At 43.8% G+C, this 14,187-nt stretch overlaps 1 protein-coding gene across 1 annotated transcript in view; it reads right to left on the bottom strand.

Moving 5' to 3' along the window:
• THEMIS (thymocyte selection associated) overlaps positions 1–2,566 on the bottom strand; it is a 79,388-nt gene extending 76,822 nt beyond the window's left edge. Inside the window, exon 1 of the mRNA XM_059831480.1 lies at positions 2,476–2,566. Within this exon, the coding sequence (XP_059687463.1) occupies positions 2,476–2,566 (91 nt within the window). The remainder of the gene's footprint in view (positions 1–2,475) is intronic.
• Between the last annotated feature and the right edge of the window lie 11,621 nt (positions 2,567–14,187).

Here is a 14,187-nt window from a genome sequence, read left to right as displayed (position 1 = left end):
GAAGGACTAAAGAATGGTTGTCCTAATGGAAATTCTAAGTGCACAAAGTGGTCCACTCTCCTGTTTAGCAATATAACAGGAGTTAATTCAGACTCTGAAGCACTACTCTCGTTTCAGAAAATGCAACATAAATCACAACGCAATCACAGAACAGTGTGTTCAGCCTGCTGCCAGGTATGGAGGGGAGCAAAATGTTCAGGAGAGATCTGACACAGACAGAGCTCAGGGAGGGAAGGAGGGAGGGAGAAGAAGGCAGAGTCCGGCCCGAGAGGATCTTTTGTAGCCCTAGATCCTGCAAACCTCTCAGGCACAGTGTCTTGAGTGTCTCTAGCTTCCTCTCAAGCAAGGAAGAAGAAGAGAAAGGAATCAACACAAGACTGCTAGTGGACATTGGTGTTTCTAGGTACCTGCAAAGAGCCTGGGGATGTGCCGACTGTGAAGGGAAGGACCCAAGCAGCACATCTGTATCAGCCTTGCTCGTTGCATAAGCAAGAAACACCTGCATATATGTTAGTGTTGCATCTAGCCTGCTGGTGGAAACACGTATGAGTGCAGCTGAGAGGAAGCCACCAGAGCAGAGAGCAGGAAGGGGTGTTGCTGCTGAAGACTGAGTAAGCATCAGAGCAGCCCAAGGGCTCTTGCTTTTAGTGCAAACATTCCCGGGTCTCTAGCACATACCAGCCTCTCCCAAGGTTGTGCAGGCTCTTTTAATACAGACAGTCATCAGCTGATAGCTTTTTACTCTCACATGCGAGGACATTGCTGCAAAACAGTCTGTGGGTTAAGTCGCCACTGTTTTTTTCTCCTCGTGTGGAAGGGTTTACATAGTAAATGGAAGCACAAGCTGAAATACCCTGGCTCCAAAGAGGTACTGGTATGAGTTTTACTTTCCACTAGCAGCAGGATGCAGAGTGTAGGAACTCAGAAACCTGCTGACAGCAGGGATGCCATAATTTTGTCATAGTATTTTGTATATCTCTCTCTCTCATGGTATTTTGTGTACAAATATACATACATATTTATATATATACATACACATGTACATGTACATACATGTAAATATACACTTGCATTTATATTACCTCTGCTTCCTAGGTGTGTGGAAAGAGACAAATATGGTGGCTACTCCAACTTAAGGAAGTGATCTTCCCATTTTTAGTTTAAATTCCATTCTTCATCATTTAGGTAGTAGCCTCCTTACCAAGAACTTAATTCAGTTCAAGTTCTTGGGCCGTTTTAAAATGTAAAACTTGAACAGGCCACATGTCAAAGGTCAGAAAAAGCATATTTTTGAAAGTTTCCGGTAATTTTGTCCAAGTTTTTTTCCCAGAATACCTTTTTGTGTATCAGTACTATTCATGCATCCTAGGCAGTTTCCAGAGCAGCTATAATGGGCAATCACGAAAACGTGGACAGTACGCCACCATCACAGCTTAAGTACGGCCTTTCCCATTTTCTTTCCGCCCCAAGAGGCTGTTCTTGCGGAGGGAAGGATCGCCCACTCCAGCCACAGCGCTGAGATTGCAGCTCAGACTTTCCATGGCCACAGCTAATGGCGGCCACCTCCTCTTTCCTCCTACTATGGAGCAGTATGGGGATTTTTAGATTAATGTAAAGATAGGTATTGTGGATCCTGAAGCAGGTATTCAGATGAAGCTGAAGCAGGCTTCAGCTCATTTCATAAAGTCCCTTCTGCTTTATCTAGTGTGACCCCAAGTTTTCCTCTGCAGTGCCAGGGAGATAACTTCCTTTTCCTAGACCAATACACGGGCCCGACATGGTGTTTTCACTGTCATTGAAGTCCATGTCCTGACCAAGCGCAGAACTTTTCCCTCTAGTGCAAGTGGCTTTACTATCCTTCCATTGTGTCTTGTGCAAAAGCAGAGCCCAGCAATAAAACCAGCATAAAAAGATCTGCTGCAGGAAAACCCAGCAAAGTATTGCCCCTGTGATGCTCCTGTCTCATACGCATCCCTTCATATTGTTGCACACCTGAGGTACCCCCAAATGATGGGCAGAACTTCAGGAAAACCTTATGGTCCCTCACGGTCACTTTCCAGATGCTCTGAGACAGAGAGCACCTCTTCATGCCAACCCCAGAAGAGCAGAGCTAGGTTCAATCGATTAATCTCTGTGAGGTGAGGTGATGTGCAATTGCTGGATTGATGGCGCTTGTGTGAGTGCAAAGCAAATTCATGACTCATTCCAGTACTCCTTCCAGGATACCATGAGGAGTAACTACAGCTCCTTTCTCACTGCCTGTGAGAAGCCCAGATGCACACCATACCAAAGACATCTCCAAAGCCATTGATCATTACGCTGGTTCTTCAAAGGGAAAACTGCAGCTGGTGGGAAACTGCTGGGAGACAACTCTGTCAGCATCCTCCCTCGGCCTCCCCCACACCCCCGTCCCGAGGGGCACCGGAGGTCAAAGACAGACTTGCAAAGCCCTGCCAGAAAGCACCCCATGCTCACCTTGGAAATAGATGCCTGACTGTATTTGGAGGACCCTGGGAAGGGTTCTGGGATCCAGAGAATGAATGAACTTCTCCAGGGTAGATGCCATGGTCCGCAGCAAGGCAGCATGTGGGTTCGGCACGTGAAGGCCAGTGAACAGCTTTCAAGGCAGCAACACTTGCAGGCTGGTGCATGCTGCGCCCGGGAGAGCTGTGGGGCTCCGCTGCGGTGGGGAGGAGCAGCACGGGGAGGTGCTTCTGCTTCCTCCCCTCCGTGGCCGCTTCCTCCCGTGCCTGCAGCTGGAGTGGGGTGAGGTGGGGGATGCTGAGCCAGGGCCCTGCCACCAGGCTGGGGTACCCCTGCCTACCAAGGGTCCACATCAGGCTGGGAGAGGTGTGGGGGTGCTGTGGGTACTGGGCTTCAGAGGGGCCAGGGGCATCTGCCACAAAACTCCATCTCGCCAGTGGTGGTTATTGACCCTGTGAAGAGAAGGTACTGAATATTGGCCCTGCCTAAAGTGGGGAAAAAACGTCATGCCTGGGTGGGGTTTGCTTGTTCTTTTTTTGTCCTTGGAGCATGGCAAAATAGTTTGGTGTTTGTTCTCTTCAAAACCACAAACAGCCTTTGAAGAAAAGAAATTAAACCATTTTGTTCTGGTGGTTTTTGCTGCCTTAAATGTTGTATCTGGATTTAAGACATACAAATAGAATACAAATGACTTTGTCATGTAAATAGACATTAAAACACAATGTTGTTATTCAAAATGGCCAAGATTTTTTAATGTCACCCAGTGACTTGTGGGGCTTTGGAATTGAGATGCTGCAAATGGGAATGAATTTTAAGAGGCTACTGCCCAGTACCACGTGAAAATCGGACTGCATTGAGGTCAAACCCACCACGTGGGTCCCAATTCTGCTGTTCTGAGCCTGATCAAGTGCTATTATTGCAGCAGCACTCCTCTGAAGAGCAAGACCACATAGCAAATAAGCAGCAGACTCAGATGACCAGGAAAACTGAAGTGACTGTGATTTCATGTTTGCTTACACCATTCTCCTGTCTCCCTGAGATGTTAGGGAAAGTAGGAAGCATGACATTGTGACAAAACGGTGAGTGAGATAACCAACTGTTAATTTGCAAAAAGCTCGGTACCTGCATTTCGTTTATATGTAATAATTTACAGGATACAATATTACTCACATATTAAAAACCTCACATATTAAAACCCAAAATGCTTATAGTGGGTGCCCAGGCCTTTGAGGTGCCAGACTAACCATGGGGTTTGAAGAGTTTGTTAACTTGGTCTTAACAAATATTGCTCCAGAGAGTGTGAAATAAATAGGTTTTATCAGCGCGGAGCCTGCAGGTGCAGAGTTCACTATTGCCAGTTTCTAATGCTGCAGGTGCTGCAGGCAAGATGAGTAACAGGACTTTGGGTCTAGGAGTGACAGTTACTAGTAAAAGCCAAACTAGACAACATGAACAGCCAACCACTCATCAACTATTTTAACACAAAAGATCCCTCATTTTCCCCTCCCAACAACACATAGTTGAAATTAAGCAATATAATTGATCTGGGAGAAAGCTGGGGAAATCACACACGTTCGGTGGTAATTAAAAGACCTGTACTGTAAAAAGCTGGTTCTTACAGGGTACAGAGCACTGAAACGTGTGGGTGGTTTCAGCTATTTCAGTGGGATAGCTTTATATGTTTAAAAATTATGAGTGCAACTCTAGCAAATCAAAGCCAATTTTCTTGATGTACCGGCTCCCAAGGTTGTCAGGTATTGTGTCAGTGCCAGCAGCTGGGCTTTACCTGGCCACATTGTTTTGGTCTATGGACAAAGAGCCCCTAAGGCCATTTCTACTGTTCCTGAATTCACTTGTATTTGGCTCTTCGCTTGGATAAGATTGCCAGGGACAACGCCACAAAAAACATTTAACATGGACTGCAAACGCACATAAAAATTAATAACTGGTTTCAAAATCACTTGAATCCAACAAAGCAAATGTACAAACAGGCATGGTTTTCATACAAGAAAAATCAGAACAAAACCTGGTTTGTGTTGCTGAATCCAGCAGCCTAACAGCATGGAGGAGGAGAGAGCTGCAGCTCCGTGCTCCCAGGGCCTGCCAGCAGTGTGTGCTCCCAATAGGCGAGCACGCACACACACGTATACAGCACCTATACACATAAATACACTGCCAGCCACACAGATCAACCTAGACTGAAACCACAGCACTCACACAAAAACCAATGGCCTCATCCTGTTCCCCTCTCTGGCTGATCCAGATGAAGTTCTGTTAGTGAGAAATACATATGTATGTATGCACATATGCAGTGTGGATCCCCCTGGTAGCTGAGCTTAGGCACAGTCCACCCAGTAACTGGCCTCTGATCCTGCTGCCATATGGGCATGCGAACAGCCCTCGAGGTGCAGAGCCCCATGGTGGTGGCTGGTACAGACCCCTCTAATACACGTGGCTGGTACAGACCTCTCTAATACACATAAGCATACGGGCACGCACACCTCCCTCTAGCTCCCAAGCTGCTTGACCTGCTGGCACCCACACAGCCCTGTGACCCACGGTCCCGCTCCAGCTGCTGGCACTTAGACCCCCATACACAAACACACACGTGGATGCACACACACGTGCATGGGAAAATAATCATAAATGGAGCTGAATGAGAAACCAGGATGGGCTACACTGATGCGGTGCAGGGCATGGCCAGACAAGTGTACTGACCAGCAGCCTGCTTGTGTGCAACCAGCCCCTTTTATCCCCTTAAACCCTGTATTTTCCCACCCTTGTTCCTCACAAAACCACCTTGATCCCACCTTTTCCCCACCTTTGGTCCCCTCCTAAACATCCCATAGGAAGTCTTGTGCTTGGCTATTGCCTTGCACCCCAGAGTGAGTCCCATACCTCTAAATATAGCCCCCCTCAGCCTGTAAGGTGCTCCAGAGAGCCTCTCCCCTCCACTCATGTGGTGGGTGTCATGCCCAGCTCACGGGGCTGATGACCCTCCTGCAATGCCCCGGGCGTCTCTCGGCAGGGCCCCATTTCTCTGATGGGTTACTGGGGTACCCTGCTGCTGCTGTGCCTCTGCGCTTCCTCAGTGCAGAGATGAGCCGTTAATGGGCTCTCCTGTACTGTGCCTGGAAATACCCTGGGCAGGGTACCTCTGGGGTTCCCCCACCCCCTGTTGTTCCTCTGTGCTCCTCTGTGTGTGCAGAAACCGGCTTTTTATCACACAACCTAACAAAACCAACCATCTTAGGTGTGATGAAGGAACTATATATACACTTGTCTGAAATTGTAATCCAAATTAGGAATGCTATCCACTGCTCACGTGTTATCAGAGGAGTCTTCATCTCTGCTAGCATCTAGACTGGTAAATGAGAACCACTGATTCGTTCTCCCAAATGCTCTGCAGAAGCCTTTTCCAGTTTGATGTGCAATGCCAAGTGCAGAGAAAAATAATTTGTCACCTCCATACCACCCTTGATCATGGAGTGGAAGATTATCACACCATCATCATGGACTGTTGGTAATAAGGGACCATTTTGGGGGCTTATCCTATTGGAGATTAAATCCTCAGGAGGATCTTGACTTGGAAAAATTCCTTTCGCTTGGTCCAAGTTTCAATATTGAAGATTAAGACAAGCTGCTGAAAAAATGCATGTGTACTGTACTGAGAGAAGGCAAAATCTGAGCCTGTTCTTCCATTACTGAAAGAACAGAGGTCACAAACCTCTGCTTACCACACCTCCATTTCTGATTTATTATGTTCTTCACAAAGAGCTTATTGGGACCTCCATGTTACCTATGTCCTGTGGGAGTCTGCAGGTAGCATTCGGTTTGGCCAGTCCATCCCCTCCTGCCAACAACAGGGTGGAAGGTCACGCCAGGCATGGAAATCTGTAAGATCCAAAGCAGCTGTGAGTCCTTGTGCAGCCCCAGTGTCGGCAGCTCCGGCCACTCTGGAAGGCACGCACAAGCAGGGACCCACCTCTCCCCACATGGAAAAGCCCCTGCTCATTCCCCCAGGGGGGTGGCCAGGAACCAGCTGTAGGGGAATATACCGGAAAAGTAGAGGTTAGCTAATTCAGACTAATGGACAAATGGGCAAAACACAGAATTTTGAAAACTATTTGCAAGAATATTTTTCTACTATGCTGATGAACACTCATTTGTTTTACTTATTAGTTTTCAGGAAGCCAATGAAGTGTTTCAAGTTTCCAAATAAAATCAGTTCTGAGCCTGTGAAGGTTTGTGATTTATTTTTTTAAGCTCAGACCATTCTCCAGATAAATGCAGCCATTAGTTGAGCTGGTTGAAGGGAGTCTATAAAACAATCCTGTAAATATGAAACCAGGCATTACGTCTATGGGAAGATATGCCCCATTTATTGATCTTAGAAACACAAGGGAAATGTATTTGATACTTGAGCTGGCAGAACTATAATTCCAAAGAGGAGGATGCCTTAGGGAGATGGGGAACAGCCAAGCCCTGTGAGGCAGGTGTGAATGAGGCTCATATTGAATGGTTATGCTATCTTTTGAATCAAACTCGAGGTACTGCAGGAAGTTCAATACACTTACGTATTTTTTCCAGTGTAAGGTGGAAACTCCACCTGTCATTAAAAATAGTCAGACTAAACTGTAGGGAATCCTCCCTGACACAGGTGCATTGGGCTGTGAAATAAACTCCCAAGGGAACAAGTGAACACCTGGGATGTTTTGGCCTCAAATAAATATAGGACTATAGGACACCATCAAGAACAAATCTGATAAAGAAAGGGAGATAGGTTTTCTATTCCCATAGGTGATCAGCTGCAGTGTCACCCTTCATTTATAGAAGTCTACTGGCTCAATCAAGTCAGGTGAACAGTGTTATACTTAAACTGCTCCAGAGGTGAACCCAGCATGAAAAGAAGCTGCAGGGACTTCAGGAGCTGGTATCTTCCTCTCTGTCGTGGTTTAAGCCCAGCCGGCAACTAAGCACCACGCAGCTGCTCGCTCACTCCCCCCAGGTGGGGTGGGGGAGAGAATCAGAAGAGTAAAAGTGAGAAAACTCGTGGGTTGAGATAAAGACAGTTTAATAGGTAAAGCAAAGGCCACGCACGCAAGCAAAGCAAAACAAGGAATTCGTTCGCTACTTCCCATGGGCAGGCAGGTGTTCAGCCATCGCCAGGAAAGCAGGGCTCCATCACACATTACCGTTTCTTGGGAAGACAAACGCCATCACTCCAAACGTCCCCCCTTCCTTCTTCTTCCCCCAGCTTTATATGCTGAGCATGACGTCATATGGTATGGAATATCCCTTTGGTCAGTTGGGGTCAGCTGTCCCCGCTGTATCCATCCCCTCCCAACTTCTTGTGCACCCCCAGTCTACTCGCTGGTGGGGCAGTGTGCAAAGCAGAAAAAGCCTTGAGTCTGTGTAAGCACTGCTCAACAATAAGGAAAACATCTCTGTATTATCATCAATCAACACTGTTTTCAGCACAAATCGAAAACATAGCCCCATACTAGCTACTATGAAGAAAATTCACTCAATCCCAGAGAAAACCAGCACACTCTCCCAGTCAGCACCGTTTCTGGTAGGATGTTTTGTACAACCCACCCAAGAAGTACCTGACACTCAACTGACAATGATGCCTTTTTAATGGCCCCTCTGATGTAAACTGATGGTCTCAGCAGCTTGAAGAAGCTGCCCCCATAATAAGCAAAAAATCCAACCCCTACGATGGTACCCCTGGATTTGTCCCAGACAGGGACTGAATTGGCTGAAGACCTAATTTAAACAACATGAGTTGGTGTAACATGTGTTACGACATAATGGATGGATCTTTGTGTACAAGCTTTTTCTACTGCTTCTGTGTGTATAGGTGGATGGAATCAATTGCCCACTAAAGCCCAAATGATCGCCTCTTAAACATGGAAATCATTCCTTTCAAAGTAACCTAGCTATGTCAGTCTAACATTTATGTAACTTATCCTCCAGAACCTGCAACAATGGCTTCTAATTTCACCTTAAAATATAAAGCTCTCACTGCACAGCATATTTCAGTAAATCCAAAAAGATGTGGTTTTTTTTAACATTCCTACTTCCACAAGCAGCCTCGGCTCATACTCCCCATAGGATGAGTAAGTTTGGGTAGAGGACTTATTAATCCTACAGACAAAGGCATAGCAAGATCCTGGTGAAATTTAGAATAAGGAGCCATGTTAAAAAGCAAGGATGATTACCCACAGAAATTTATACCACTTCACCATCAGCTGAAGCCTATAAAGGTAAAGATAAAATCTGCCCTTCTAAAGATATTATCTTGCTCTGCTCCAAGTTTTTGGACTTGGTACAATAATGATTGGGTTGAAAAGCCTAACACCTTCACAAAGCAGGCGGTCACTTCAACGAATTGTGATGGCTACTGGCTTTAAAATCTTGGAACATTTTAATGCCCTGTGATTGTATTGTGAACTTGCTTTTATGTTTTCAGGAACTACGTTTTGGGTTCTTTGACATTTCCCTACAGTTCAGCAGAGAAATCTTCGACATGCTCTTCATATGAAATTTAAATGGCTTAGCAGGTGTGAACAAAAGGCTGTTAGTAAAAGTGCCTGAACCCAGAGGGTTGTTTGCCAATGCTTGACTCCAGTGAACAGTCTATTGAAGAATCAGGGTCCCCCAGTGCTTTTAAAAGAACTGAAGGACATGTACACACACTACATTTTGAAAAATAGTAAGTTTTTGGCTTACTGTTTTTATGGACTGAACAATAATAGCTCGTGGGTATTTTCTACATTTCATTGAGCAATTCCGTACCTACTGGAGTCAGAAAGGTCTTTCCATTGATTTTAATAGCGGTTGGAGTAGATTCTTAATAAGGAAGATTTATAGCTTTCAGTCGGTTGTGACTTCCCATAGAAACACCTTGCTGATAATGGCATTTTAAGTTACAGTCTTGCAAAGAATATTGACGTGCATTTTTCCAAAGTTTCTTCAACGAAGAGTGATTGCTTTGCATGCATCAGTAAACTGTAGGAAATATATCTCCAGAACTCCCTCTGCAGCTGTTGGTAAGTGTGATTAGCATTATGGTCTTAATAAATACATTTAAAGTTTTAGCACTGTGGATGAATTGGACACTCAAACCCCTGAAAGGTTCAAGTGCTGCACCGCAGGCAGCTCCACTAATGTTTTTTTCAACCACAAAGAGAAGGACATGATCTGAGATTTCTAAGCTCCACACAAGTATGGACTCAAAATCTCAAGCTAAAAATTCCCCCATCTATCGACAGGTATTAATTAATGCTACCTGCCTTTATACATATAATAAGATGATTGATTCTTAAGTGTTTACAAAGCATTTTGAAGATAAAGTAGAATGCAAATGTTTAATACAGTGGTAGTTTTGTGCCTTTCAAGTACAAAGAGGAACCTGTCAAAATGGGTGTTCATACAAAATGGGCTGCACAGGCGACCCCCAGCTAGTGTTACCACTTTTTCTTTAGTTCACAGAACGTGAACTCAGTATTCCCGTGGGAATATTAATATTTCTGTACATGGTGTAACACCCTAAAATACATCTGGCTGACCCTCACTGTTCCAATAGCTAGGCAAATATCAAGCATTTTTGGTCTTTATCTTCCATACTCAGTTCGAGGCATCATTTTGCAGAAGTAGGCCCAAAGGAGAGAACTTATGACTCATCCAGGATGCATGGAAAAATCTATGGCAGAGCCATGTGTTGTGTCCAGATGTCCAAAGCCCAACCTGAGTGCTGTCACCACAGAACTAGTTTTCTACTCTCTTTAAAAAAAACAAAACAAAAAAAAAAGAAAAAAAGTCAAACCCAACCACCTCTGCAGATTTCATTAAACACCTGGTTTCTGTGGGTGGTTGTTTTTGGGGGGAAAGAGAAAGGAAAGGAAGGACCTAAAAAAACCCCAGATGTCCCACAGTTTTAGGGAAACATACAGGTCCATTAAAGATTTACTTTGGGAGGAAAAATTACTTGAGATATCTTCAAATTACAAAAGTGTTTTGAAATATGTTTGGCATATCTTCAATGCATTTTTTGACAGCTGGAGACATGTTGGGGAAATTTTTGGAATTAATTGTAATTACCACCACTCTCTCCCTTTGTGATTTCTTGAGTGGGGTGTGCTGTAATTTATTTTTAAAGAGGCAATGTAGGTTTCTAGATGCTGTTAAAGGAATCCAAAATAGGTTTTTTTTGCACCCTGTCACCGTTCAAAGAAAAGGACACTGAATTCATTTAAATGTATTTGTGAAAGATTGATTCCCCCAATGGAATTTACACATCTACTTTCACTAATTATTCCTGAAGTTTCAACTATCAACTGACAATTTTCTGCAGAAGGGAAGCAAAACAGTTTGACTTTCCCTGACAGCAAAGAGCTGTAACAGAACTAGAAGGAAAACTGGCATCTCGCACTCCTTACCTCTCTAATGTCTACATTACCAGAAGAAAGAGAACTAATAACCCCTTTTTAAGTGAGCATTAGAACCGAGAGTTTAGTTTAAGCAGCTGGGAAAAGAAATCAACAAAACATTTATTTTAATAATAGTTACCTTGAATTTTTTGTCATCCTTAATATTTATTTTAAATGACACACTTGTTGTCTGACTTTTAAATTAATGATGAAGTAGCGGCACTGAATATGTTTGCCCATTTTTATTGGAACTGAAATATCAGCTGTCATTTTAGCATACATACAAAACCAATCATTTCTCTTTTCCCTTTTTTTAACCATTAATGGTTAAAAAAAAAATTACACAGAAACATACAGCCTGTCAAGCACACAATGTTATTGGTCTGATTTTGGAAACAGCTTCAGAAAGTTGGAGAACAAACTTAATTGCAATTATTTCCACTCTTTGTATGAAGTTGAATCTAAAAGCAAATTGTTTCTGCACCAAAATCGGGTGTTCATCAAAGAATAAAGGCTCCATATAAAATGCAGTTAAGACTTGCCAATGTCTCAGTTAAATTGATTCTAATTTCCTACCTTTTTCAAGGCATTGATATTGCCCTGCTGCAAGGCATTTTGGTTATCATTATTATTTTACTGTGTGAAAGCTTAGATGCATTTGCTGCTTAAGAAGTGATCTGCTTCTATGGCCTTGTTCCAGGTGTCCCTTGCTCCTTCTTAAGGAGAAGCAGTATAAAGATTTCAGTAATTGGCAGACCTCTTTCTTGGAGGGTTTTTTTTTTTTTGGAACTACGTAGGAGAATTGAACATAGATGAAGGGATTTGAAAAAGCCTAAGCAAGCTGTGGGAAACTAAGATCGGAAATAAAGAAAGATTAAAGGGTCGTTTTATTGGAAGAGGCAACCAGACTGTTGGGCTGGCACCCGCCAGAGTTTCAGCCCATGGGAGAAGAGGATGCCCTGGAAGGTCTCAGCCTGCCTTCACGACTCCTCATCCCTAGGGATGGTGGGGATGGAGGCCAGGAGCCGTCTACATTTTGTCACAGGCACAGATACAACTAGTGCTCTATTCCGTTGTTTGTGTCATATGGGCTTCTTTTACTTATCAGCTATTAAGTTACCTGGTTTCAGGAAAGGTCCCAGTGCAATTAAATAGAGATTGGTTTTTAAATTAATGCAGAATCCAGTACATTTGGCCATAAAATTCTGGGAGCAGCGTAAGCAACGTACATTTGCTTCATATCAAGCAAAGAAAAGCACCCCACCCTTTTCCTCCTCCAGCGCTATTTCTCCCTTTCCAAGAGCAGAGCGTTGTCTTTTCTGCCGTGCCTGCTACTATTAACCTAATCAGGGTGGTCACCAAAACCCCTCTAATGTCCTCAATGGAGGCACATGTCCCTTACGTCAACCTCACACAAGAAAGAAACAGAGTACTTGCAATGGCTGCTGGCCAACATCTTTTTCCAATCCTACACAGCCTTCACCATCTTTGTGGTAGACTAGAGCAAACAGGGAGATCACTAACAGCAGGCAGTACACTTCCTACTGTGAGAAGCTGAGTCTTTAGAGACTCAGTTGGGAAGACTGCTAGAAAACAAATGTATTTCCTTATCAAATTGGTCAATAAGCCTGTCTTCCCACCTGTGGAGGAGGAAAGAGCACAGGGACTCTCCTCCAGAACAACCTATAAAAAGACTGAAAAAACCATTTTTTTCTTGAAGAACCTGTAGGTAGCATTTATCCTAACTTGTCTAGTGTGCATTTTAGCCCTTGCCTATCAAAATCCTCAAGCCAGGAGCTTCACCATGTGTTTTCTTACCTATTATTTTGTCTGCTTTTCCGAAGCTAAATGAATCTCATTTTCTCATGTAGAGTGATAACTTACTGAGCAGCATACACTGCATCCATTTCTTCTTGTAGGCAGCCTTGCAATATGGAACATATGTTATGATCCAGCCAAGGCTCTTTCACCTTGTCCTTCTCCACAAACTCCATTTAAATTATCTAAGATTTCAGTCTGTAAGGAAACATCCTGGGGCTCTCACTTTGGAGTTTAAGTCTTTCTGTCAGCCTTTCATCTTGTTTTCAGTTTGTTGCATCTACATTTATTTGACATCCAAGAGCATTTGTGACCCTTGGGCACCTCCTTCAATGTGTTCCTAGCACATGTTCTTCTGGTGAAGCATACAGCGCAGCAGTTGGACCCTTCTCCTTCCTCCTCCTCACCATACTGTTAGACACCCCAAGCCAGGGGGTGCTGAGAGCCTGTGGGGCACTACAGCATCCTGGACCTTCTGGTGCTGAGCACGTTGTGAGATCTAACAAACAGCCGGCATGAATAGATAGATACACTTTGAAAAATGAAAGTCTACAGCTCCCTTCACATCTCTCTGAGGAATGTATTTATAGGTGTTCTTGTAGAATTATACCAAAAAATTAATTCAAACAGACTTCCCATGGCTAGAGGATGAAATCTGAAATCTGCAAAGCCAACACTTACACCAAAGTCCATTTTAAAAACAACATACATTTTGCTCGTTTTTTTCTGCATTCTGCTCCCTGTTCACCTACAAGACCCACCAACACAGTATGGCTGAAGACAAGCTTGCCAAAGAAGATTTAATATATCATATAACAGAAGGTACTTTACTTAAAAAAGGGGGGAAAAATGCTTCCAATCCAAACACTCAAACTCTTCATAGAAGACAGGATAAAATAAAATCAAAAGCAAGCAGAGTTACAGCAATAAAACAGCCCAAAAGTTGAACAAAAATGCTGAAGAAAATTTGTTGATTCCTGTTCTAACATGCAGTTGAGGATGATGTACAGCTTCCTAAAACTAGCAGATAACCAGAGCTCCTTGCTCATCCAAGTCTGTCCTATGACAGGTACTCATCACTATGCTACTCCCTGGAGCCGTCCTCTCTCCTTGCTTGGATGGTGGTGAAAAGAGCAATTGACTCAAGAGATGTTTGTAATGCGGGGTGCCTCACCTCATGTTGAGCAGTTATGGTCTTCCCAGAACATTGTATTTCTGAATTTTGTCCCTGGGCCGTGTGTTTTAACCCAGCACCAGGGCAAAGAGACAAGAGCATGCCTCCCCGCTCCCACGTGGACACCAGCTATGGTAATGTTATTGGAAGCTGGGTGTGGGAAAATTGATTTTTGCCACACTTGCTTTACTAGTTAATGTTTAAGTCTCATTTCAAAATCACTGTAACACATTTCAGGAACTGCCATAACAGAAAGTCAGTTACACCATACACACT

This window comes from Gavia stellata, chromosome 2 (genome assembly GCF_030936135.1).
Source record: "Gavia stellata isolate bGavSte3 chromosome 2, bGavSte3.hap2, whole genome shotgun sequence".
NCBI classification, from domain to species: domain Eukaryota; kingdom Metazoa; phylum Chordata; class Aves; order Gaviiformes; family Gaviidae; genus Gavia; species Gavia stellata.
This window is presented reverse-complemented; position numbering and strand designations above follow the sequence as displayed.